The sequence below is a fragment of the Excalfactoria chinensis genome, chromosome 2 (assembly GCF_039878825.1).
Source record: "Excalfactoria chinensis isolate bCotChi1 chromosome 2, bCotChi1.hap2, whole genome shotgun sequence".
Taxonomy (NCBI): Eukaryota; Metazoa; Chordata; class Aves; order Galliformes; family Phasianidae; genus Excalfactoria; species Excalfactoria chinensis.
In genome coordinates, this window is record NC_092826.1 from 76,977,006 (window position 1) to 77,004,320 (window position 27,315).

A 27,315-nucleotide genomic window follows, 5' to 3' on the forward strand; every position below is an offset into this window, starting at 1 on the left:
GACAGCTGTGAAACACATCAAAGCATTCACCCCATCCATCTTGTGCAGATCTTACCACACGGACCTGCCTGTTGAGCTTCCTTGACATATTTTTCATCTGTAATTTCCACTTCTCCCACTAGGATGGAGGTAAGAAGAGATCCATCCAGAGCACAGCACTGCTTTATCAACTGCTGTCACTGTTTGTTCTACTGAGGGCTTCACAAAGGAAGGGATCCTGACATTGATCAGTTCAGTTCTGTTGTAGCTGTAAGGCTGCCCACGGTTTTCCATCTCTTCTCAAGGCAAAGCATCGCAAGGGGGATGTCCCAGGTGAGGCTTGAACACCATAGGGGCGAACAGAAACAGGGCACACTCAGACACCATCTGAAGTTCAAAACTTTCAGATTTCAAGCATTTTAGTTTTATTCAAAATAGATATTTTTGCAAATACGGCTGAAAAAAAAAAATAAAATAAAAAATCCACAACTATTCTATCATTGAAAATAACTATCTTTTCTGTGAAAGGAAAGCTGACAGTTTGGGAGTAAATTTTGCTTGCACTACATAGAACAATATATGCAATAAATGTAAAAGCACTGATTGCACTTTCTGCTGTCCATTCCATAGTTTGTATTTCCAAGCATTCGCGTTTCAGTTTCTAACGATCTGCTGCAGTACACGATCAGGACTATAAAGCACCCAGTAGTGGCTTCTGTGGGTTTTGGCTTAGAAACGTTACATTTAACTCAGAGGAAAATGTTTGAATTTTCAAAAAGAGGCTGTTTTGACATGGGGGGGGGGGTGAAGAGAGAGAGAAATTCCAGCCTGAACAGCACATACTTCAGGCAGGATTAGGGATCAGAGTGCAGAAATGCTGCAGCTGCTGTGCAGCACAGATTTGCCTGGAGCAGCTCTGCACAGAGCACTGTGCTCAGCACCTCCCCAGGCCCAGGATAACGCGTCCGACTGCTAACAGCAGCCAGCTTGATCCTGTAAACCTGTGGTTAGAGAGCAGCTGGTAGATAAACACTGCTCATAGCCTTGGTATTGTGCTAAATGTGAAAAGGGGAAGAGCCTTAATAAAGCTGTTCTGTTTAAAGAGAAACATTTCCTTGTATATCTCAAATTCGAATGCTTGAAAATGCATTGGCCAGCCCAGGGCTGCAAGCTGCCCATGGTGGTGAAGGTAGCTCAGGCAGCAGGATCCATCCATGGGAGCAGAACCACCTCCTGCAGCCAGGCACCCGCAGCACTGAGGCCTCCCAAAGCACCCAGCCAAGGAGGCGTTGGGCACTGCCCTCCAGGCAGATCTGACACACGGCCTCCTGCCTGTCCCCACGCTTGTTTCTGCTCAGCAGCAGAGCTGTGGCCTGTTCTGCCCCACGTCCTCCTGTGGAACACCAGACTCACATCAGGTAAGCAGTGCCCAAGTGGCCACATGGCACCTGGGCCCAGCACAGGCAACTGAGGCCTGCTGGACACACACTAGGCTGAATGCTCACAGAGGACACTACGGGTGTATGAAGCGTAGATAGGAGCTGTAGGAAGATTAAACAGGCCTGGCTTCACAGCCTTTGGAGCCCTCTGATCATCTTCACAGCCCTCTTCTGGACCCTCTCCAACGACCCTGCATCCTTCCTGTAGTGGGGGCCCCAGGGCTGGATGCAGGACTCCAGATGGGACTCTGGAGGAGGACAGTCAGCTCCCTCTCCCTGCCGTCCAGTCCTCTTCTGATGCAGCCCAGGATACTGCTGGTCTTCCAGGCCGCAAGAGCACACTGCTGGCCTGTGTCCAGATTCATTTTGTTCTTCTTTTTTTTCTTTTCCTCCTGGCCAGTGATTAAATCTAATCAGACGTGTGAAAGAATCTCCTCACTCCAGTCAGAAGCACGCTCCTCTCTCTTTTCACTCCAGCACTGGAGTGTGGCAGATGGGGCTGCATGAGGGCAAGAGGGTAGGGGGAGGCTGGAGGCATAGCGAAGTCTTGAACCACCAAGGAAACATAGAACATCCCGAGTGGAAGGGATCACACGAGTTGAAATGGTGTTGAGAGAGACGGGCGTTGGGAAGGACACGGCAGTACCCGCCCCACAGCACAGTGGGCAGCGGGAGGCAGGTGGGCACCATGCCGACAGCCGTGGGTAGGAGCAAGGCCGGGACACGGTGACTAAAAAGGGGTGGAGAGAGGAAAGGGAGGGACGAGAAGGGGGGGGGGGGGTGAGAGGGGAAAATAAATAAATAACCAGGAAAGAAAAAAACCAACAACAACCAAAAAAAAAACCTGCATGTCAAGTCTGAGGAAATGCTGTGGGAACTACAGCCAGGCCCTTTTTTTTTTTTTTTTCCCCTCCTTCTTCTTCTCTCTTCTCCCCTCGCGTAGCTGAGAGGAAGGGCGGCACGAAGGAGAAGTAGGCAGCCCCATGCGCCGGGCCGCGCCGCCGGGACGCGGGGGCTGTGCCGGCCGGCGGTAGCGCGGCTCAGGCGCCATGCCGGGCCCGCCGGGCTGGCTGGCGTTGCTCTGCCTGGCCGCCGCGGGACGCCCGCAGGTAAGGGCAGCGCGGAGACGGCGGGATGACTCCCCAGTGCCCTGCTACCCCCGCCCGCCTCGGTTCTCTGCCTTTCTGTCTCTCTTTCGTGGTGGTGGTTTCTTTTTCGCAACTCTCGAGCGCCTTTTGCTTCTTGAAAACGCTGATACTTTCCAACGAAGGCAGGGGATCGGCGGGGAGGGCAGCCCGCTGCTGTTGAGGGGTCGCATTTACGCGTAGAGCGAAAAATAAGGCAGGCTCCACCCTGCCGCTCGGATTTACTCCGGGGGAGCGTGAGCGAGCTTGTTGGCCCCCGCCGTTGCGAGCTGCGCCGATCGGGCGTGGGCCGTGGCCCGGCTGCTCGCATGGAGCCCACGGCCCGGGCGGCCCTGAGAGTGCGGAGGCAGCGGGCAGCCTCCGTGCCGACAGGGGAAGGGTGGCAGCGAGGCACCCTGTGGGCAGAACGCTGTCCGCGACCATCCCCGAAGCGCGGGCCGGCTGCGTCTCGTGTGGGGTCGGTGGCATCGCCCCGCTCTCGCAGACCCCTTCCTGCTGGAGCTGAGCCTCCTCAGCGCCGTGCCGAGGAGCTCACGGAGCGGCAGGGGTTGGACGGGACCTCTGGAGAGCATCAGTCCTGCCCGCTGGTAAAAGCAGTTCCCAACCGTAGGTCGCTCAGGAAAGCGTCCCCGTGGGTTTTCAGTGTCACCGGAGGAGGCTCCACAGCCACTCTGGGCAGCCTGTTCCAGTGCTGTGTTACTCTCATGGCAATGAAGTTTTTCCTCGTGTTTGTATGGAACTTTCTATCTTCCAGTTTGCGTCCGTTGCCTGTCGCAGGGCACCAAAAAAGCATGGTCCCATCCACTTGGCTTCTACCCTTTAGGTATTTGTAATTATTGATAAGATCCCCCCCTCAGCTTTCTCCAGGCTGAACAGTAGTCCCTGGTCTCACAGCCTTTCCTCATTAGGGAGGTGCTCTCACTTTACCTTTTTTTAATTAAACTACTTAAAAATAATTCCTCTTTCTCCAGGTTATTCAGGGCCTTCTAGGCTAGCAGGTTTTTCATCCCGCTTAATGCTGCAGGCACTTTATTTCCCCCATTAATCATTGTTTGGCAGCCATGTGCTCTTCTTTCATTTGAACTTCTACAGTTTCTCTCTCATTAGTCTTGATTAGGTGTGAGTGTCATTTGAAGTGCCTCCCTCAACATGGGTCGTGGTTGGGCTCCCTGAGAGCAAGGTGCAGCTTCAAGGAAAAGAGATTACAGAGGAAGAAAAAAGCCTCTGCTGTCTGCAGCTTACAATTTAATGTCTGACCACATAGCCTTGAGAGCCTTCCCTCTGGATCTCTGTTCCTAAATATGTTGCCTTGAAACCACACGAGCCTTTTTTTTTCGCCGCCAAAATATATGTTTCTTTCTGTCCACTCTCACCCCTTAGGCTTCTCTTAAATTGCTGCTTCCCAGGTGTCTTCCATATGTATGTGAACAAGCCTGCATGTTTCAAAAGAGACTTGCCCATCATAGATTTTGGGTGGATTCTCCCATCTCCTATCTGTAACCTCTGTCTGCCTATTTTCTGCCTGCTCTTCAGAACTGTGATCAGTGCATTGAGGTGAGCAGACCTCACTGGTCTTTGTGTTTTTGCTCGCGTGACATTTTCTTCCTTCTGGAGCTGTTTTGTTTTGGGGCACTTGTTCCTTTGGAATCTCCTGGTTGCCTAAAACCTGCTGCATTCTAACCTTGGAAATTCAGATCCCGTGCTTTAGATACCTTGATGTAGAAGCCAGTAGGTCTGTCGATTCATTGCTTTTCGGAGGATGCAAAACAGGGAACTTGTATTTACTTGGGACAAATAAGTGAAGTCTTTTCTCTGCTTTCAACATGTGCTTAGTTCTGAGTCTGTAAAGTGTATGGGGTGCATCTTTCCAGAGCCAATGCTCCAGACAAGTAAGCAAGATAATAAGGGTTTCCAGGACATCTGTAGCATTAAGTTTGCATAGAAAAAAACAAACCCATACGTTGTTGGAGAGCTGGTTGACTTTAATACCTTGTCTGCAACTGGGAGCAGAGGTGGCAAGTCCAGAAGGCAGCACTCCAGGTTCTCCTTTGGCTGACTGGGCTGAACGGTGGCACTGTGATCCCCTTAGGGGTGGGCATTTCTGATGGAACCGGTTGTGAGAAATCAGTGCAGCTGGGCTGAAGTTTGCCTGATGCACTCGTGCTAGTACAGAACCATTAATATGGTGGGTGGGTGGTGACAGTAAAATCTGCAGTGTATTTCCTGTAAGGAATGAGAAACACTTGCACATGTAAGTTAATGGGTACTCATAGCGCTGCTGAGAACAGACATTATCATCGTCATCATTTTCGCCAAAGAGGAAACAGGAACAAAGAATTCGTGACTTGCTGTAGGTCACACACCGAGCGTGGAGCAGAACTGCCAGGAGCAAAGCTCACCCTCCTTGTCCTGTGCTTCAGCCACAAGATGATCTTTCCAAGTGATGCATCCTGGGTGGCTGTCAGAGGACGCGGGGTTTGGCTTCCTGAGATACAGTCTGCTTGTCTTCTTTGTCACATCCCTTTCCTTGCTTCACAGCAAGGAACAGCTTAATTGTTTCTGTCAGGCGGGGTTAAAGCCCTAAAGTATGTCCATTTGCAAATATGCAGTAACCCAGTTGCCTGATGTAACATCAAGTCTTATTCTCCTATAACAACTCATCAAAAGCCTTGGGTTTATTCTGGAGTTAACAGTGTAAACGTTTCTGTAGTTTATTTGCCCAAATGCCTTTGCTGGAAATGCACCTGAGAACTTTTTCTTGCTTTAAAGGTCTCCCGGATCCTATGAAAAACATTTTACAGTACCACATGTAAGAGGAATAACGCACTGCATAGAAAACCAAACCAAAGCATGGTTTAAGAAACCGGTGTTGCTTCTCTTTTCATGTTCAGCATCATCTTCCTGATGTAATTTCTACTTTCCCACAGACAGGACCAAAACAAACCTTCACCACATTCCACAAGTCAGTAGAATTCAGAGCCTGTCAGCTGTCTGTAGCAATACTAGCCCTTGTCGTTTACGGCACAGAAAGTCACAGAAACCTCAGAGCGTCGCCCTCTGGCATTTATGCCTTAGCACTGCTCAGAGGAGTCTTTGCATGCGCCTGTCTGTCTCTCTGAACTGAAATGTTGAAAACCCCGCTGTAGCAGGGACACATGTAGATGCGGTGAAGGGGTGACACGTGCTGTCCTGCTGCTCCCTGCCCACTTCCCCTCAGTGTGACCGGGGCTTCTGGTGGCATCTGCAGTGACCAAGACAGCAAGGTTCCCTGTCTGTATTCCAAATAAATAAGTACAGTAATTCCCACCACAGCAGAATCCAGCTCTTCATCCAGCCCACTGTTTGCAGGGTGTGAGCACTGGAGCAGATCACCCATAGCGGTGGTGGATGCTGCATCCCTGGAGACACTCGAGACCAGGCTGGATGGGGCTCTGAGCAACTTAATCTTGCTGTAGATGTCCCTGTTCACTGCAGGGGAGTTGGACTAGGTGGCCTGTAAGGGTTCTTTCCAACCCAAATGAACCTGGTGAGCTTACTGGAGGTGGGCAGTGGGGAGAAGAGGGAAACTGGGCTGTATGGTTCCTCGAGTCCTCAGCTGCAGCTGTGTTCTTGCAAAGGCTGCCCTTTCTTTTCATTGGAAGCTTGATGTGCCAGCCCCTGAGTTGTTGGCTTCTGCTGCAGCTGCTCTGAGAATGGCTCATTAGTACCGATGGAAAGCACAAAGGCAAACATTCGTGTGTTATAGATGCAGTATAAAAATTAAGTGCTGTTTAACCAGGTTGCACTATGGACTTGGGTAGGCCTCTTTCTGTGTAATGCAATAGTCTGCCTGCAAGAACTTGCCCTGTTTTATGACTTACACTTCTTTAAACACAGCCCAAAGTTCACACAGATGTGGGATGGAGCAACCTGAAAGCTGCAGGGTGGGCTGCAGGGGTGGCCTTGGCTACGTGTCAGGGCTCCAAGGAAGTGCAGGTGCCCTGGTGGGTCACTCCCCATTTGTCACCACACCAAGGCATCGTGCTTGTGACATGGTGTCTTAATGGCAGTGGGCACTGTGCTGGACTCAGCCCCACTCCACAGGGCCATGCTAACTGCTGCTAGGCATCCCGGAACACTCTGCTTTCTGTCCTATGCCTGCACACCTACCTCAGCTGCTCTGCATTGCTCCCTTTACTACTTACCTTTCTGTTTGTCTGTGCTGGGTATGAGCTCTCTGGGCGGAGGGTTTGGCTTTCTTCTCTGTTTGTACAGCACTTAGGATGTCATGGCTGCAAACACAGCTGAAGACTCATTAATCACAGCAGGTTAGAGCACCGTGCACTTCTCACCTAAGTCACAGGAAGGCCTGCTGGGAAGGGAGCAGATACATCCTGTAGCCCACGGCCACCATACCATTCCGAACCCTCGTCCTTGTTCCCCACCCCAATGGCAGGGACCAAGAGAGGCCGGTGGTAGTAGAGCCAAGCTGGCTGGTTTAATCCACCCTGCAAGAGCCAATTAGCTGGGGAGGGGTAAAAGAAAAAAAAGTGAGGTCATTCACCCTGACCACTTTGTGGCTACTCCAAAAGAAAAAGAAGTGTATAGGATCTGTTCAAGAATGACAAAGAACAACATTTGTGACTGCAGATTGGTGCAGAGTATATTTAGTCAGCGGTCAAAATGGAGGGAAAAGCAAAAGTCTCACATGGAAAAAAAAATACTGCGAAGTTTTGTTAAGCAACCTATTAATCTGGAGTACAGATAGGGAAAAATGTGCCACTATGTTCATATGAAGTCTTAAAAATTGCTTATGTAGCACACAGGGGAATCTATTTTGAGACTGTTATTTTGCTGCACCAGATAGTTTTGCCTTACAAGCGTCGTGTTCTCTGTAACTTTTCACTGCTCTGCAGCAAGAACAATGAGATGATTCCATGAATCTGTTCTCACAGGAAGAAAAGAGCTCTCCCCTGCTATAGTATTGCGTGTAGTAAAGCAGGCTTATCATGGAAATCAGCCAGATCCCCATTAAATCAGGGAGGGGTATTCCTGCTGACTTGGCTGAGCCCCGGCACAGTTGGTTCTTCATGGTGACACTAAAAGAGTAAATTAACCATTTCTCATCCCAATCCTGCATCCTTTTGTAAATGCAGTGATCCCTTCTTGATGAAGGCAGTACAGACGGACCCTGGAAATCTCTCGTGGTTATTTCTGCGTTAAGATTCAACTTCAGCTGATCAAGCGTGGAAAAATAATCTTCTGAACTAAAATGCAAGGGGAAAGCACTTCCTGTAAATGTGTCTCTAGTGCCTTATGTAATCATTATTATTATTATTACTGTAAGTGTGAATGGGTGAAAGGTTACTCGCAGTGAGATGCTGACACTGTGCCTGTAGGGCTGAGACTGCTGAGCTCTCCTTGTAAGCGGTGCTGTTGCACCTGTTTCACTTAGAAGGGAGACCTCGCAGTTCTTCTCACAAGCACGTCAAAGCTTTGGTTATGTCCTTACTCTGACGTTCTTATTCCTGCTTGTTAGGGACTGCCGTGTTGCTACCAACCTTCTTTGTTAAATATTTTGGTTTGGTTGGCTTTTGGGTTTCTGCTCTCTGATTCATCTTTAAAGCACCCTACCTAGTAGCTGCCGGTCTTTGAGTGACTGTGGCAGCAAGGACCTGCAAGCTGAGGCATTCAGGTTTGCCCTGTGTTGACAGACACACATCACCATACACAGAGGTCCAAGCCTGGAGCTTGTTGTGTGGAGATGACTTTGAAACTGGATGACCACTGCTGTGCATGTGATGGCGATTTTTCAGCCTGCAGAAGAAAGCTGTGTGATGGACGTGCTCAGTTGGCTGCTTTCAGCCCTGCCATCTATCTTCTCGGCCATCTCCCATCTGCTATCCCTGAGGTTCTCAGCATGCTGCTGCCAGTGTGGTCTGTGTGGCACTTCTTTGCATGGTCTGCCCACTCAAAGCAGCGCTGACTGCTGGTCCTTCCCCATCCATGGAGCATGACCTGCTGCTCAGATGTTTGCTTTCTGCCACACGTGAAAACCAAAAGGCAATGCGAATAGTCAGGATTGGGCTTTGACCACTGCTTATCCACTTTCTGGTTGCAAGTTACATTTTTCTCTTAATCTCTTTATTATCTGTTTTATTCTTCGTGTTCATTATGGTCTCCGTAGGTATTCAAGCTCTAGCAGGGTTTCAAAGACCTATTTTTAAGACTGAAATAATATTTAGTCGGTAGCCGTTGCCATTTCCCGGCTATATTTTACCACGTGATGGTAGTTTTGTGATGTGGTTTACTGGTCACTGGAAAGTTGACATCACCAAAAGCATTTCATTCACAATCTGACATTTTTGTGTTGAATTACAGACCTGCAAGTGAATAACTGGAATTGTGTGGTGGTGACTTGCGTGCTGTCCTAATTTCATTTTTTTATATCGGCAGGGAAGCCTGTCCCTGCTTGAAGGCCGAGGTGCTGAGGCTGCAGGGTCTACTTCAGGTTACCCGAGAAACTGTTGGTCAGAGCTCAGCCCTATTGACAAAGGCAGATAAAGCCCAGGGAGCCATAGAGTTATTATAGTTGTAAAGCAAGTGTGGCTAAGAATCTCAAAAGCAAGTCATATGGGTACGTTCATGTCCCAGAGTTCACCAAACAAGCGGTGTGCAAGGCAGGAGCCACCTGAGTTTGCTCTCCCACAGGTACTTCGGGTCTGCAGTACTAAATGGAGAAAGAATGTGCTTTGTTCAGTGAAATGATGACGGACGTCTTGAATGCTCTCCAGAATCAACCACACCGAGCACAAAGGTGTCATCCTGAGGTAGTTAGGCCTTGGCGTGTCCATTTACGTCTCAGCTTTTCTAAACTAAGATAATCGCTAATGAGCAGTCCCCATTAAGGCCTCAGGTTCTTGTTCAGAAATGACATGGGAAAAAGGCTGTGGAAACCCCCGAGCTTGTTCTTCCAGATTTTTTCTTTTAAAAGAAAGAGGCCCGTGCAACTTTATCTTCTCTGAATATTCATCTGAGTGAGAAAGTAATTTTAGCATCCATGACACACAGCTTCTGCTCTCATCCGATTGCTCAACAGCACCGAGAATAAATATTTCCGTAAGCCTGAGGACAGGAATCTGAATGCTGCTGGTTCCCCTTTCAGAAGCACCTGTGTGTGTGTTTTTTCAAGGTCTGAGTAACATGGTTGTGCTTTGTAGCTGACTCATTGAAGTTCTCTGACCCTACAAGCACAAGCACACTCTTGCTTAGCATTCTTTTCAACAAATAGGTGGAAAAAAGAGCTTGGCACTGTAACAGTCCTCCTGCAAACCTTGACAGGAGCACGCATGTTTCTCCAAGGAAGTCAGTGGTGCTACTCATGTGCTTGAAGGTAAGCAGGTGTTGGCATGCTTTACCAAACAGCCTTTGACAATCCACTGAGCCCAGAGGACATTTGTTGTTGGTTTTTTTTCCTTTTTCTCTGGATTCTTCGCCTGCTGGGTATTCTTGTATTACTCTTCCGAGGAAGTGTTTATCACAGTATGGCTGAGGATGGAAAGGACCTCCAGAGTTCTTCTAGTCCAGCCCTCCTTCTAAGGACCCTTAGAACATGCTGCCCAAAATCAATTGAGAGAAAGACCCCTTCACTAAAGAGCCCCATGATGTCAAAATCACCCTTGCCTGATGAGAGGAAGGGTGTCCTAGGGTTTACAGGGCAAGCTTAAGACTTTGGAGACTTGTTTCCATTTCCTGCTTTGCCACTAATTTCCTGTCACCTTTTGAAGCCATCTGGTCTCTAGGCCTGAGTTCATCCTCTATGAAGTGAATTGCACTTCCCTATCTCGGATGGACATTGTGGCTGGGAATGTATTGGATACATGTGCTTCTTAGTATTGGATTCTTGCACCCTACAGAAAGCTGATGTCCTGTTTGACAGTGCACTGCAGTCCTCTAGCAGATGATTGAACATGGAACTACCTAACTTCAATGGGGCTCTGTTAACAAAAGGTTTCGTGACCACTGGATCTACCCAATGAACCATGTGAAGGTTCTGTTGTTTCCCTTCCCATCCTCTCCATGCTCTGCTTTCACGCTCAGCAGGTCCAGCCAGTCCGTGTCTGGCTGGCATCTCTCACCTTTGTGAGCTCACAAGGGAGTTAGCAAATGGACACTGATAGCTTTGTCTTTATTTCATTGAGATAAATGAAAGAAGGGAATATTGCAGCTTTGTAAATGCGTTGCCTTGTCTGAAAAGGGGAAGGACGCAGTCACAGAGGAGAATGCTTATTGACACAGAGCTTAGATTTACGCAGCTGCAGCTGGGAGTATGTTGCAATAATAGCCCTCTTCGTGCTACAGAGCAGGAAGGTCCAAAGCAGTTTACAAAAGGTAGTGAGCAATTAGCATATGCTGCTGGCCTCCGCGCAGAGGAGGTTGGGTTGTTTGTTCTGTTCAGGATGAGTGTTGGTTCTCAGAAATTATTCCAAACCCTTCTGCTGAATGCCCTTCAGCAGATTTGCATATCCTTCCTTAAACGGGACAACTTTGCCCTTGTTTGACACTTCAGTTTTTAGCCTTTTCTTATAAAGAGGAACTTTCAATCTGGGGCAAACGAGGAAGAAAAGAACATTCTGTTGATAAAGCAAGTGGCTGGATCCATCCTTGGCCTCACTGCTTTTCTTGCCGCTTCAGACTGCTGGGAATAGGAATTGATTGCTCAAGATCTTTTCTCTCTGCTGCTCAGTTCAGCAGTGTAGCACGAGCCCCATTCTGCTGAGCTTGTTTTTAGCTCCTTGGATTGCTGGAGCATTTTCAGAGTGTCTCCTGGGGTGCTGAGCAGCATCACCATTCAGCTGCCAGCCTGGCCAGCTTTCTGTTCCTAGACCACCTGTTACTTCACCAGCACTGGTTGTTGTCCAGGTAATCGGGAAGATGAACAAGGTGGCTATCAGGAATAAAACAGAACAGAAGCTTTTAGGAGTATGGAAGAACTTATTTATGTCACATAGGGTCGGTGACCCTTTTGTGCATGGTGCTGTGCAAACATGAAATGCAATCTTTGCTCCTAAAAACATATGATCTAATCAAAAAGCAGGATACTGCTTATGAGTGCAAAGAAAGAGGCAAGAAAGCAATAAGACAAAAGATTAATATCACGTGGGATTGTTGTTGTGATTAAAAAAAAATGGCTATAAGGTGTTTATAACCAGTGAAAGCATCAAAACTCAAAAGCTCTGACTTGAGATACTTACTCTGTTTCAGGCATAGTTTTGTGTTTACAAGTCATGGGCCAACTCATGGCTCAAACTCCAAGCCAGGAGGTGGTGTTCCTGTTTGGTCATTTTTAAGTCACTAGACCTGTTCCCAGCATTAGAAGTTGTCAAGGTGCTCGGAGAAAAATAGTTTCTATTCAAGATATTGCAGTGGATGTGATTAGATAAGGAGGAAAGAGGAGAGGGAAAGACATGGAGGAAAACAGGGGAAGACACTCAGTAGTGGAATAAAACCAATTATCAGCAGGCATAGTACTTTTGTACACTATTAGACAACAAAAACTCTTGCTGAGCAGCAGCAGAAGTCCTGGTGCAGCTTTCTCCAAGTAAAAAATCAAGTAAATGAGATTTCAGTAGCGGCGGTTAGCTGTAATGAGTAATGAATTCCTTGCTATGAGCTGATTTGGAGTCATTTGACCAATTGGAAGATCAACAACTGGATGTAAGATGTGGAGGTTGGCTGGAGCACCAGTGCCAGGAGAATCCCAAAGTGAAGGCCTCACGTGTAGCACTTTCACCTGGTTAGTTTGGGATCGGTTGTGTTGGATTTTTAGGATTTGGAGAGGAAAGAAGGCTGTCGGCTTAGTTTGTATCGCCTCGGTGGATGGCTGCCTCAGTTAAATGAGGTCACCTCTACAGAACAGCTTGGGAGCCATAAAAAGCTGGAGAATTAAGGCCCGGCATTTTGTGGGACTAGCCAGGACTGTTGTGTATTCCGGTGGGAAGCCGAGAACTTCTTCTTTTCAAAGGGTGTAAATAATTCACTGTATTTGTTCGCCAAATACCATATTTTAAAGCTGTCAGTGGCCCAGGTCTTGATCTGAGGCCGTATATGTGGAAGGGACTACAGAATTATGTCAACATCTATTTTCTTTTTCCTTTTTTTTTTTTTTTTTACAACTGTTTTGAGGTCATAGGTTCAAAATGATAGAGTATTGTATAAAAAACACACACCACAAAACACGTTAAATAGCATGCTCAACGTTTGTGACAATTGTCAGATGGTGATATTATTGATTTAGCACCTGGCTGTATCGCAAGTCCCTGCGCATACATGTTGTTTTCTATGAAGAGGTCATCATTGTTGTGTTATGCTTTATTGGTCAGCTACCCAAAATGCTACACTGGAGGAAATTTTTCCTTCTCTCTGTCAACATTGTGAAGAGGTAGCTCTGAAGCTTTTCTGGTATATATTGAGTCTCATGTCCTCTCTGTCTTTTCCCCTCTCCAGTTGTCACTACAAAGCACTCAGCCATGTGAAAGTGAACAACACTATGAATACTCTGGACGGTGCTGCAAGAAGTGTGAGCCAGGTGTGTGAGTACTGGGCTGTACTGCCTCGGTAATCAGAAAGCTTCCTAGAAACAGCTGTGGAAGTCAATAGGGCGACTTGCTCTCATCACTCCGCCAATCTATTTGCACATACCCTTGCAAATGTGTAATTTCAGGCCCACAAGTGCCTTCTAGTGTAGAAGCGGTCCCACTGACCTCAGCTAAAGCCATAGCAATTTTTTTGTTGGGATAACATTTTACTACTGCACATGGTGTAAAGTAGCTTGGTCTTCATGCATGTACATGGGATTGCTCCCATGTCATGAGCTTCACAGTGCCACTCTGATTTGTCAGCTGAGTGAGGAAATGAGTGGGAATGAAACGGTTGTCCCCAGTAGTGCAGCAGTGTTGGCCCATCTCATTTTCCCTGTGCACAGAGAAATGGTGTGCAGCTTGCAGATTATCTGCTTGTCCTTGTCTCCTTCACAGGAAAGTATATGTCTGCTAAATGCACTGAGACTTCTGATAGCGTGTGCCAGCCGTGTGGCCCGAACGAGTATATGGATGTCTGGAACGAAGAAGATAAATGCTTGCTACATAAAATATGTGATCAAGGTGAGCTATTCATAATGAAGAACCTTTTAATCCAAATTAGTGAAGAATGAGATGGGCAAGTGGACTAGGGAATATGCTCCTTTTGGATACGTGGCAATGAAGGCTGAGCTTGCACAAGACCCTGGTGGATGGGGAAGTCCCCAGACACCAGAGAGTTTTGCTTCTATGCTCTGCTGAACACTGCAGCTATAGTCTTCATGATCCTGATAAGATTATCTTCAGTCAGGCCGTTCACTCCCTGTGACTTGGATATTAATGGCTGTCCTTTTGCCCAGCATACTTTGCACTCACTTCTGCCCTTGTCTAACTCTTGCAAAAGCTTTGTTTATTTTCTGCTATGAGGAATAGTATTGCTCAGGAGCCCAATCAGTGAGGTGCCCCATGCTGATCAAGAGCCTCCCACGCTTCTTGAAAGATTTCTCTAACGCGAATGGTTTCACCTCTGGCATTCAAGCAAAGCAAATAGGTAGAACATGATGTTTATGAACTCAAGGCTTGTTATTTACTGCCATCTGCTTTCTTGTCTAGGAAAAGCTTTGAAAGAGGTGAACCCGGGAAACAGCACGTTCCAGCGGCAGTGTGCCTGTACCACAGGTTACCACTGGGACGAGGACTGTGACTGCTGTCAGAGAAACACCATTTGTGCTCCGGGGTTTGGAATTGGGCATCCTGGTAAGATACAGAGAGGGGACATACAAATGAAATATCCAGCTCTGGTCTGCATCGTGTGCATTGTGAGATACTGTAGAATCTCAGAGCATTACTACTGTGTACAGCTCTCCAGGACTATGTGCATATGAAAGGCTTCTGCCTTTGTAGTTAAAGTAAAATCTTGGATCAAGTGAGGTTTGCCAGCTTTAACATGGGCATGGCAATAATGGCAAGGTCTTCAGTGCATTTCTAATGTTTGCTGAGGTGCCTGAGTGTGGATCATTAGTTTATGCATTTCCCCCCGGTTCAAAGAAGTGGTCCACTGGTGGTTGTTGTTGCTGAGGTCAGGTTTGAAATCAGTTTTTATCGAATGGCTGTTTTGCCATTCTGTGATGTTATGAGTTAAAAGCAATAAACACCTTTAAGATAGCGCAAGTATTCCTTGCTTTAGGTGACATGCAATGCAAAAACTTATTACAAACATGTAATTTAGTCCATGCAGGTAATTTAGTTCAAGCAAAATGCAGGTATTTTGTGGGTGGAAAATGGAGATGGTTAAGTTCAGCGCTGTAATGGATGCTGGAAACAGCTGTACCAAGCATAACGACCACCAAAAATTCAGCACACAGTAGAGCAGTAGAGGACAAAATGCTGCATGGGCCTGGAGCAGAGTGGTGGTGTTTTCCTTGCAATCTAGCAAACCCTGATACAGCACTTCGTTTACTGTGGCTTCACAAAAGTGACAACACAAGTTAACGTCACTGCCTGTGTTGTAGCATTGACAAGAGGAAGTTAGTGGAAGCAGATACATGTGAGAACAGTGCGTTATTTTGCAATAGCTGGAAATGGTGCCCGGTCATTTTTTATTCTGACCGTGCAGGGGAATGTGCTTATCTCACCTGAGCACTTCTTTATGTCTATGTGTGACCGTCACTGTTGGTTTAATATGATTTTAGATCTTTCTATCCTTAGAGAAGCTTTTGGGATGGGGGTGGAGTGGGAGGGTGTGGGAGCATAGTCACCTTCCCTTCGCTTGGAAAGAACTCACATAAACTCAGCTGTTGTGTTTTTCTTCCTCTGCTACACACAGTGCAACAAGACAAGGACACACACTGTATGCCGTGTCCCAGAGGCTACTTCTCAGAGGTTGCTTCATCCACTGATGAGTGTAAATCCTGGACCAAGTAAGTTACTTTGCCTTCCAAAAAGCTTATTATGGCCACAAGGCAGTGAGAAGCTTGAGAAAACACACTTTTCAGTGGAGTGTCTCTGCTTCTCAGTGGCATGTATAGAGATGTTGGTTGGTAGGATAGCAATAAGGGCATTCGCATGCTGGATCACAAGTCTTTTTGGGTTGGGAGAAAGACAGCGAGGACAACAACTGTTGAGTTGGCATAGGTGAAGATAAAGGTGTCTGAGCTTCAGGATGGAGAAATGCAAGAGTACTTTACAACAGAAAGTATTACTCTGCATAAGTGTAGGAGCCACGATGAGCTCCTTCTTTGGGATTCTAGCTTCTTTGTCTTTCCTTTTTAGCTGCTCAGCTCTGGGATTGGCAGAAATAGTCCCTGGGACTGATAAGTCTGATGCAGTTTGTACAAAGCAGAAGATGACTGAGCAACCGGAATATGGTATGTGTCCTCATAGAGCTTATCTATTAGAAAGTAGCAGGGAGGAGGAGTATATGTTTACTAGAGTTTTTGGCTGACTTAACTCCTTTCCCACTGTGGATGAGTCAATGGGAAGCAGCTGTAGACCAAGACAGAGCTCTTGCGAAATCTTACCTTTAATGACTTCTTGAAGCCTAGCAGCTCGAGGGCCTTTGCCTAGTGCTAAGCAGTGCTTCACACCTCTCTCTGAAGCTTCATGGTGAGCAGTGTTGCTATTATGCATCCATGATTTTTCCATCACCTTTACTGCTCTTTCATTTGTCAGCCTGCCAGTTTCTGTATGTGTGAACTGTTTAAAAGCCACCAACTTCTCCTCGTGTCTCCTTTATAGCAGTGCCTGATGTTCTCAGCTCTCTCTGCTTGCCAGTTGCCCTCTTCTCTATCCCAGGAGGCATGCAGAGGTTCTTAGATGAAGGCAAAATTTTGCTGGCTGAAGTCTGTAGCTTCCACAAGCTATGTGTCCCTCTCATCTTGAGGCAGAGCAAGCACAGCCCATAGTCTGCTGGTGGATTCAAGAGGATTTTTAGAGGAGTGTGGCTGAGTCACACCTTTCTCAGGCAGTAAATAGTGAGATGGCTCTGTACCATTTACCTTTAATGAGACTGGTTGTGGCAGAACTCCATAAGCGCTAGAGCTGTGGTCCTTGTTATAGAAACTGAAAATCAATTAGGAAGAGTAAAATGGCTCTCCTGTGGAAAAGCAGGTGACAGGAGCGAGGGTTGTGATACTGCTGAGAACAGCAACATGTTGATGGGATTATCTTTCTTACACCTTACAGGAACAAACAAGATCTTGTATGTGTTGATTGTCATCTCATTTTTTGTGGCACTAATTGGCATTGTCATCTTCATCGTATACTACAAGAATAAGGGAAAAAAGCTGACAGGTACGTGATAGCTAATGTTATGTATGAATGTGACAGCCGCGTGTCCCTTTGTGTACTCTGTTTTCATGGGTACCCACCAAGATGTGAAACTCAGGAGCTTTTTTTGAATTCCTGTCCATATGGATGTCTTGACTAGCACAAAGCCAGGCTTGAAAATCTTTCCTATAGGCAGGGAGTGTATTACACCTATGCATAATGCATCTTGCTCAGCTTCTGCCTGCAGCCAACTGTGCCAGGGAGTTGAGCGCCTTGAGGGTGGATGTAGCCACAACATGTATGATGGGGAATGGGGGATTTTGTATCAGCATGGTAACTCTGTGCTGCCTGGCATAGCAGAGCCCATGGCCAAAGGGAAGCAGGGAGAGACTTCACCACCTCCTGCCTCCTTCTCCTTGCTTTCTTTCCTCCCCTAATCCCCACATTTGGATAGGTTAAAATGTAGACTTCAAGACTGATTTGTATTTTAAAATGTGATAGAGGCAATGTTTTTAGCAGAATACTAGGAGGAGTAGCTTAAATAGTATATGTATATATTTTCTTTTTAAATCTAGCAATTATACACTGGATAACATTGGATTTTTAATATATTGTGAATAGGACAGAAAAATCTCCTTCAGTTACTCAAATCTGTGTTAAGATCTGGGTCTTCACAGTTAAGAACATAGTCTTAATGTTCTCCTCATTTTCTGTTTTCTTCCCCTAAACATGGAAAGCATTTCCTACTGTATTTTTTCCCTTGATCTCCTTTCCCAAGCCCCAGAAATCTATGAAATCTTTTGGGAGCAGTGGAAGGGAAGGCAGAAACCCTTGTAAGGTATTTTTCAGCCCATGTTTTAGAAATATGCTGTCTTTACCACACTAAACATGGGTTGTGCTAAATCTGGAATTCCTGGGATGGGCTGAAGGAAATGGTGACTCTCCTTGCAAAGCAAATACTTATGATGCAGAGCAGGTTAGGGGAGAGTGCTCTTTACTTAATGTTCCTATTGACCTGCTGCTCTGCAGTGACAGTCTTTCATTGCCTTTGCGCAGTAGATCCTTCTAATTAGAGTCCCAGAGACTTGCAGGCTCAGGAAGAAACTCTGCCTGCTTGGGGACTGATTGTAAACATGCAGACCTAACATCAGAGGTACAGAATCATTGCTGGGAAGTGACAGGGGCTAAGTGGCTTATCTATCTTCAGATATACAAAAATACAGTACAAGCTTAAAGCAGAACTTAAGCCCTGCACAATCTCCTGAATGCATAAATAGAAAGCAAGAAGAATTGCTAACACTATAAAACAGCTTTAAAGCATGATTTGTCTTGAAGCTTTTCCGTAGGAGATACTTTGATAAGCTGTGTTTCCTAATTAAGTACATCTCTGTCAAGTGGAGCACACTGTACTTGAGCCTGCCATCCCGTGGTTTCAGTGGCTTACCCTCTTCTCTCTGGTCTCCTCACTCCTGTCTGGGAATGGTCTTTGTGCCATCCATGTGACTTATCTTGAAATAGAATGCACAGTTCCAAGTGGGTCGGTATCAGGCCAGTCATAGTGTGGTGACATGTGACGAGGAAAGAAACCCCATTTGATGTGGAACACAGTTGAATGTGATCTATCTTAGGAGACTGGAAACATTTGTTCCACAGAAATACATCCTTGTTCCAGTTAGAATGAATCCTCAGCTAGCCTGATGCTGGGACACTTGAACAGTCAGAAAAAGCGGTCTTGCTGGTTTTCATTTACTATAATATTATGGGTCATGAATGACTGTGGGTGTTTAGGTCTGTGACTAGTTTCAGTGCCTTCTCTGTGTTACAGCTACTCCTTTGTTTTCCCTACAGCAGATCTACAGAATTGGGCTAACGAGGTGTGCAGCCAGATAAAAGGAACAAAGGTAAAGTCAGCGGCACTAAGATTTTTCCCTCTGTTTTATGCTTTCCTCAAAGCATTCCTGACACCCCCTCTTTACTTTAGACTTCTTGTTAGTCTTTGGCTAGAAAATGAGTTTTGAGCTTCTCAAAAGCCACTTACAGCTTTGTCTTTTTTACTCTGTTTTTCTGTAAATGTGAGGCTTATGAAATCACCATTCTCAAATAGCTTCTGAACCTGCTCTCTGGTTTCAGCCAGTTTTAACAGTGGTAACAGTCTCTGTGATGATTAAATATCCATAAGAAGAGAAAGTTGAATGTGAACCCAAGTCAGTGAACACCTGAGACTCCCACCTAGGAGACAGCCTTTCTGAATTCTAAGGCTGGGAAAAGCTTAACTTGAGTTGCACGTTTTTACATACCAGAGTCCTCATGGGAGGGAGACTTAGATTTGAAACAGCACCAAGAATGCTGAACACATAAGGAACTAAGAACGGAGCCATCAGCTAAAGGAAATGGCCACAAGGCCCTTTAATTCTGTCAGTCACTGAAAACCTTGTGTGTGAAGAGCATATGACCTTCCAAAGGGTTTTGCTCTGAAACAGCCCCAGATGGCCTTTCTTGAAACTCTTGGTTGGGAGCGTGGATTCACATGCATATGCACTGTCTGATTGACACCAGGGACATGGACTGAGGTCCCCCTGAGCTCCCAGGTGTATGCTCTTCCATTGCCCCACCTGCCAGTCTAAGAGCTCTGTCTAGATTAGATGTGGTAACATCTCATTGCTACGAAAAAGAAAACAAACCCAGCAACTTTTTGAGCAGGCAGTTACTCTTTTGTCTCATAAGTGTTCTTGCAATGTCCTGCACTGGCAGCTGCTCGGATCCTCTGGGACAGAGGAGTGAATCAACAGCAATTAGTGGCTGGCAGCATTTGCTTTGTGTCCTCCACTGTGGAGGAAGGGAACAGATGCTAGATATGAAAGGTAGCGGTTCCCAAATACCCATCATTACGCATGACTGGCAGGAACTGAAGGGAACCCTTGAAGTATTTCCCAAACCTTTATTTTTTTATGGAGCTTCAGCCAAAAATATAACTTAACTGTAAAACTACTGGCAAAGAGATGTCACAGGCGTTTGCATTTGTTGTCTGAAAGTTTTGGAGGTTAAAGCAACGTTGTCTGTCTTCTATTTTTCTAGCCCATCTCTGCATCAATCCAGTATTTGAATCAGTTATTACTTCTATAGCTATTCTGTTATTACTAATAGAGATTTTGCTCACAGTGAGGTCTTCACAGATCAACAGCCCTTCAAAGACGTAGATTATTCAGGGGAGTTACCAACCTTTTAAGCAGTTAGGTAGCTCTAACCAGTGTCCACAAGAAACAGCAGAATCCAGCAGCTCTTCTAGATTCTCAGGTGCCCTCTTGACTGGTTGATGGTTGGGCTTGGTGATCTTGAAGGTCTTTTCCAACCAAGATGATTCTATGCTTCTTAAGAGCTAGCCAACTGGATTATCCGAAATTAAGTTTTATCGAGTTCAGCAATGCCATTCAATCCCACGAGCTCCACACTGAGGAAGCACTCAGACATGTCTGCTTCTTCATCGTTCAGAAAATAAGCTTCAGCCAGTTTCTTTATTAAATACAGTTTTATTTCAACTTTCTTTCAGGAGCCATCTAGAGATGCATACGTTACTGTAAATATAACGAGCACCACCATCCCGCAGCTCTCTGAAGACATGCATCTCCTGGGCCCTGCTGGCTCCCCTGCCCCTGGGAGCTCACCCTGTGGTCACTCCTCGTGCAGGCATGGCAGCCCAGGCACGGCGCCTTGCAGGGCTGGGGGCACCCTCCAAGAGATCTCCGTGGGGACTGAGACCAATGATGACCATTTCTCCCCCGTTCCCACGGAAGATGAATATATGGATAAAGATCTCAATACTGCCGATTATTTACCTTTACTGAGTCAACCTGACAGTAAAACTTTGTCATTGTTTTCAGAACCAGTGGAGATAGGGGAGAACGATAGCTTAAATCAGTGCTTTTCAGGGATCGGGAGCACAGAGGATGTGTCCATCCCTCAGGGCTCCGACCCTTCCTCCGATGCAGATGGTGTACACACCACCATGGACAAATATCTCCAGAAATCTTGCCAGCGTTCCCACGGTTGCCCAAAGGAAATTGACAGCAAAGACACAGATTGTTTTGCAATGAACCGTGACTCAGAGAAGATCTGTGTGAGGTGTGGCATCTCATATAGGGAGACTCCCAGAAAGGAGAGCAGACCCTGCTGTGCTGCAGTCGATGGTGCCTCCACCTCCCCAGAAACTGGATGCTACACACAGTGCACCTGCGGCTTGAATTTTCTCTCTGCTGGTCAGAGCCCTCTAGCAAGTGACCATGGTATGGAAGATGCATGTTCTGATGGTACCAACGCAAAGTACCAGAACACAAACAGAAGCACTTCAGGGACAAACAGCAGCACTTCAGACCTCCCTCCAGCATCCGGTAAGCCCATTAGGCTTGGCTTGTACACAGTCGTGTAGGGCTAACTTTGGTGCTAATTTCTTCTGAATAATTCAGTATTATTCAGAAGGTCTGAGCTGAGAGAAGGGAAGAACAGAGTGATGCTTTTTCTCTTAGTTGCCCTGAAGCTAATCTGAAAGATAGAGCTGAAAGAGGAAGCTCATTTTTTATAGTGAATTTCACATGTAGCATGAGCACTGTGAGGGATCTCTGTAGGAGAAGACTTAGAAAGAGGAGAGAGTAGTGACCGAAAGGCTGAGGTGAGAAGAGATGCATAACTCCGAAGGGCGTTTTTCCATTCTGCAGCCTGCGCGTGTATTTTTGTCCTTGCCATTAGGATGTGGTCCAGTTACAATCACGTGGTGGTCCATGAAGCTGGTTGGAGCTGTAACCTGGTGGTCACAGTTGGGTCTGAGAGACCACGATCTCTTTTGCTTTTAGCTCTTCCTCTTCATTTCAAATTTATATATATGTGTGTGTGTGTTTATCCATTAGAAATTATATATATAAATATATATATGTATGTATAATATGAACAAAAAATAATTGAATTTTGTGATTGACCTAAAAATAATTTCAAATTGATGTTTTTTCTCCAAATATAAGCACTCGGTCTCTAAACTTTGAAACACCGATGCATCCAGTTTACTGCTTGGCTCCTAAGTTACTAATTCAGTGAATACAGCAAAATAGTTAAATGGAAGCCGGGATAAAAACCACTGAAGGCGGGAAGTTATGAGCCTTTTCTGGATGAAACTTCCGTCTCTTTTCTTCGTTATTAAAAGCCTGCAATCTTTTTGTCGTATCCAATTAGTCATTCAAGATGATAATCTCCTGAAGACCGATGCCCTGTTTTTATTTGCCTGTGCACTGCCAAGCGTAATGGGACCTTAGTTTTGTCTGGGACATCTCAGCGTTACTGTAATACACACAGCGATCATAAGCAGTTGCCCTGCTTTAAAACCACATCATGCCTTAACGTTTCTTACACAGACATTCTTGTCAGAGTGCCAGAGACCAAAAGTGACACTTTCAAGACCCGCAAGTGAAATTTTGAAGGCCCTTCCCTCCTAAACATACAGTGCTGTGCGGGAATCTCAGAGTGTGCAGTGATCTTTCTAAGAGCGGGCACTCCTGCTGCTGCTTCAGTTTCCTGAAATCTTTAAGCAGTTTCGCTGCTGGATGTGTACGAAATTCAGAGGTAGCAAAGAGAACATGGATTTTGTTTCTGTGGAAGGTGACTCTGGGGTACTACTGAAACTCAAGTCATCTCTGGCACTGCAGAAGTGCTGCTTTGCTTTCTGAGTCGCTCGAGAAGAGGAAGAGAGAATAAAGGAACATGAGGGCAAGCAGGTTTAAGTGACGCGCTTGCAAATGCCATCTTCGCTCTGCACCACAATTGTTTATATATGATTTTCACTGTGTCAGTACCTTTGGCTGTGTACTTGCTGTAGTGATACCTGGTGAAACCTGAGCATAGATACGGAGTTCCTAGTTCACCCCAGCCTTGGTGTAACTGCCTGGAGGTACTGGCTGAGCTGTAGGCAGTGAAAGAGTGTGGGTTTAGTCAGCACGGAGCTGATGTCCCTTGCTGAGTGGCCTTGCCTGCCTGTGGAGTGGTGGTGCCCTGGTGTGTCACTCCTCAGCTCATGCTGGGGCTGCCGATGGAGCTGTGGTGCTGATCACCCATTTTGCTGGGCCTTGTGAAATGCCCAGGTGGAATAAATATGTGTGCATAATAAAGCTTCTTCCAGCAACCACTTTGGATGCAGTTGTGCTAAGGCAGAACTGTGTGAAAGTGGGTGGATGAAAAAATGGGAAGAAGAATGATGTGGGTAATTCCATGAACTTTTGATTTTAGTTTCTTAGTACTCAGAATGACAACAGAAATTGCAACATCTGCCCCTGCTGTGAAATAAGCTTAGAGCACCAAAGGAAACCTCTGGACAGGTACCATTCCAGGCTTCATGGATAGCAATTGATATGAGCCTTCAAAAACCTCTCCAGATCCCCCAGAGCCTGGAAGCAGTCAGAATGTGGAACTTTGGATCACGGCCACCTCAGACCTTGTGTAGGACTTCAGCGTAAGGCATGAGTGGTGGAGGACTTTGGTGACTCATGGCTAGGGATGGCTTTGCAGAGCCTTCACATTCAGAGCCCACACCATCCCAGTTCAGCTACAAGAAGCAACATCAGATGGCTCTGAGGAAATTAATCACATGCATTGTTCCCATTCCTAGTGAATAATTACCACAGAAATTTGTCTTTCTAGTTAACATCATCAAGAGATCGAAAAGCTGAAATGTTGCAGGGAGCAATGCCTTCACTTATCCTCTGAGGGCATCCTTTATGCTTTTCTGATTGGAAGCACATTTCCTAGTGCGACACAGGGAGTTCCTGTGTCCATTTACTCTTCTTGATTTTGTACTGAGCTCAGGTGAACTTTTACAGTACCTTTTATGAGTGAAAGGCAATCCGTGTAAAGGCAAACAGGTACTGGTGTATCCCCATGGTGCCTAACAGAGTTGTGTTGGTGGCAAGCAATTAGGCTGAACACAGGGGAAAAAGCTAGGAGGGAAATTCCCTGTGGAAAGTGCTCGATTGACACCTTGTGTTAATCGGCAGTGCTTGGAAAGAAAGCGAAGAGCCAGGAGTGTGATGGTTTAGCTGAAAGAAGTAGGATTACTTGAGAGGACCTGTTAGATGCTCCAGTACTGCCCAAGCTCAGTTGGGTAACGTATGAGGTCTTCACTCAGCTCTGCTGATCTAGCAGTGGTGTGTGAACAGTAATCTTATAAGCTCCATTCCATGTGGGCACTGTGACCGCATGGCCTGACGTTAAGTCTTCCAGCATTTATTGATTAAACCTGCTGATTTGTCCACACGGTAGGACTGATGGCTTACCAAGGGGGAAAACAACATGCTAATAGCTGTTTCCTTTCTAAGGTGAAGGTGAGGTTATCATGCTTTCTTGCTTGTGGGAGTGTGGTATATAGAGACAGCTTTTCCAGAAGCCCCAGACAGCCCCCCTGGAGCAACAGGCTTCATCCTGAGGAGGCACAAATGGAAGTCATGAGAAAGCCCCATGGAAGGCATTGATTACGAGAGCATCCCTGTGTCACGAGGGAAAAATCATGGAACAAAAGCAGAGCTATCACAGCGGATTGAATTCACCATGCTAAACATCCTCCTCATGAGAGAAAATATTAATCATGCATGTCTTCTTTTCTCCCCCCTCCTTCCCCAGGAAATGTGACTGGAAACAGTAACTCCACGTTTATTTCCAGCGGACAAGTAATGAATTTCAAGGGAGACATCATCGTTGTCTATCTTAGCCAAAACTCCCAGGAGGGAGCTGCAGCTTCGGGGGCAGCCGAGGAGAACGTCAGCAGCCCAGTGCAGGAGGAGAACTCCAGCCGCTGTGAGACCTTCGCCGGCAATGCTCAGCACTACAAGGAGAAGTGTGCTGAGCTGCATGCCACCATCCCAGTGGGCAGTGGAGGGACACGGCACCACACAGCCCCAGTGCCAAGCCTGGCCCGACGCAGCGATGCCTCACCACCTGTGCAAGAGGAGGGCAGGCTGGGGCACAGTTCAGAGAAGGTGTTGAACTGACGTGAGACACTATCCCTCAAGGGGGTCGTCCCCAAATCCCAGTTGTTGGGACAGATTCGTTTCTTCTGAGAGTGTTGCTGGCCCTGGGGTCCCCCAGGAGACTTGGGATTGGGAGGCCAGGCCCTGCGGGCCGCCTGTCTCCTCAACAGGGTGGCAAGTTCTCCATGATTCTCCCAAACAGCAGCGAGGGACAGCTGAGAGAAACCCCTCAGTCTGGGGGACTCGGCAAGAGGGAGGACGTGGATCACCAGTTGTCCCCTCCTGGAGAGGGGCAGTGTGCGGGAAGGGGCTCCAGGCCAAGGTGTTGCTTTTTTTTTAACTGGGTGGGAATGTAGTAGCTCTGTAGGTTATCCCTTTCACTGGGACCTCAGTCTTCCTCGATACCTCCCATGGGGGAAGGAAGCAATGGTCACCTCTGCTGCTGAGCTTGGTGCCCACCTGGCAAGGTAGGGATGGAGTAGGTGGCTCCAGCCCTTCCTATCAAAATGGAACTGGAGCTCCGGTCCTAAACCAGCACAACAGTCAAGATCCTTGTCTGCCCCTTGCTAACTTGTGGGTGTGAGTGAGTATAGCACTGCCTTGGGTTACAATAACAGGCAAATTAGCACTGATATGCCTTGAAAGTGTATCAGATTAATCCTGAACAAGAAGCATTTATAGTTTTGAACCCTGATTCACCGCCACCTTACTACATCTCCTCAGAGGAACGCAAGCCCCTTAAGCTGAAGGTGAGCGGTGTGTGCCTGGTGCTCTGTTGCACAAATCTTGTCAATGACATGAAGCTACAGAATGGCTAGCGGGTGGAGGAAGGACCTAGGACAGCTAGCTGCAGACATTTCCCAAGTGGCAGGAGAGGGAGAGAGTGCCTGAAGGTGGAGAATTTGGTCAGGGTCAGGCACATGTTCCTTCATCTGCCCCCAGAAATTTGTCATTCCCACTGATAGTTTCATTAATAAGCAGCGCTTTATTTAGGCAGCATGAAACGATTTCCAGAGCTCAGCCTGTCTGAGCTGAAATCAGCGTAACCACTGTCACACTTAGAGCTGTAGGACCAAGGGACTGGATTCAAAGAGTAACAGCAGTTGTTAGTGGAGTGTCAGCTACTCAGTTGGCTTTGATTCAGATCCTGTATCCTTCAGCCTCCTCCACCAGCCACTGTGGAAAGGTGAAAGGAAAAGAGCCTCAGGGAACCCCCAAGAAGAAATCGTGGTATGTTTTACGTTTCCTGACTAGGGGTTATTTTCTGATGTTCTCTTGCATGTGCAAGTGTTGCAGGAGCCCTTCTTCAGTCTGAATGTATAGGAAGATCAGTGCTTGTTTCCTACCAGAGTGAAGGGATCTCTGGTCAAGTGTGTTCTGAGCTGCTCTGACAGAAAAGATCTCCGCACGGAGGGCTCCTCTCTAGAAAGGTGGTAAAGCTGAGAGGCTTATGGCATAGCTGCTCTGTTAACTGCTCTGAGGGTGAAGAGAACCCGTGAAGCTAACACTGTCATGGTGAACTTCTCATCCACAGGACAAAAGGATGGCTTTAGCCTCCCTCATCTCTCAGGAGAATAATTCTGTATTGTTTATATAGCTGGGGTGGAAAGCTCAGCGTAGTTGTGCGAGACTCTCTTGGGTTGCTGGGGCAGGGGGCATGTAACCAATTTGACTCCCTTTCACCTTTGTGTGGCCTTCAAGAAAGCAGGCCGTCTGGCCTGAGGCTCAGCCAGGCAGGAAGGCTGTGCCATTCAGTGATGGCCACAGGCTCTTCCTCTTTGAAGGAGGTGTGCAATTGAGTCTGCCCTTTCTGTGGTACTGTTCTGTGCTACCTGCTGGATCCTGTAACCACCTCGCTGTAGCCTCTTCAGGCCTGTGTCTGTATCCTCCAGGCACTGATGCAGTAGGGACAAGGAAGCAGAACTGCACATCAGGTTCATGCCATGGTCCATGTGGGTTTTGAAACTGGGATCAACAGGAAGCATGAAGGAAAGAGTCATCGGTATCACAGCACTGTGGCTGCTCCCTTATGGGAAACACAACACATAGAAAGGTCCAATTCTTGGTCTTCCTCCAGAGTCTATGCAAAAGTGAAGAAGCCCAATCACAGTTAGCAGTGCGCCGCATGTTCCTCAGGTCTCTGCCTGGCTGCTTAGGCCTGGACCCCAAAAGGGGCTTCTGTACCTTTGTGACTTCACACACATTGTCAGCTTGGAGCAAGGGCTGGTGTTTAACATGTCTTTGTACAACGGGGCCTTGTGCGTCGGGCACTAACTTGGAGGCTTCTGGCTGCTATTGTAATACACATAACTAATGGTGATACGAATCTTAAGGCCTATTTGAGAACGAGTGAAGATTTGAATTAACGGAAAGAATCAAATATGTTATTATTTGCCCTTGCTCATTTTTACAAAAATAAAATTGTTAATAT

General features: G+C 46.7%; 1 protein-coding gene across 1 annotated transcript; it reads left to right on the forward strand.

The window, feature by feature from the left end:
- Nucleotides 1-2,371: 2,371 nt before the first annotated feature.
- TNFRSF11A (TNF receptor superfamily member 11a) lies at nt 2,372-27,315 on the forward strand. Its single transcript, XM_072328587.1, has 10 exons — nt 2,372-2,527; nt 13,049-13,130; nt 13,579-13,704; nt 14,233-14,376; nt 15,446-15,539; nt 15,892-15,986; nt 16,804-16,911; nt 18,736-18,788; nt 20,435-21,272; nt 24,538-27,315. The coding sequence occupies exons 1-10, from the start codon at nt 2,468-2,470 to the stop codon at nt 24,903-24,905; spliced, it is 1,968 nt and encodes a 655-aa protein (XP_072184688.1). The 5' UTR covers nt 2,372-2,467; the 3' UTR covers nt 24,906-27,315.

Excerpts from the sequence above, each read along its gene's own strand:
- TNFRSF11A (XM_072328587.1), top strand. The coding sequence starts at position 2,468 with ATGCCGGGCCCGCCGGGCTGGCTGGCGTTGCTCTGCCTGGCCGCCGCG. Across the intron at positions 13,131-13,578 it reads CTGCAAGAAGTGTGAGCCAG|GAAAGTATATGTCTGCTAAA; the intron begins GTGTGTGAGTAC and ends TCTCCTTCACAG. Across the intron at positions 13,705-14,232 it reads ACATAAAATATGTGATCAAG|GAAAAGCTTTGAAAGAGGTG; the intron begins GTGAGCTATTCA and ends TTTCTTGTCTAG.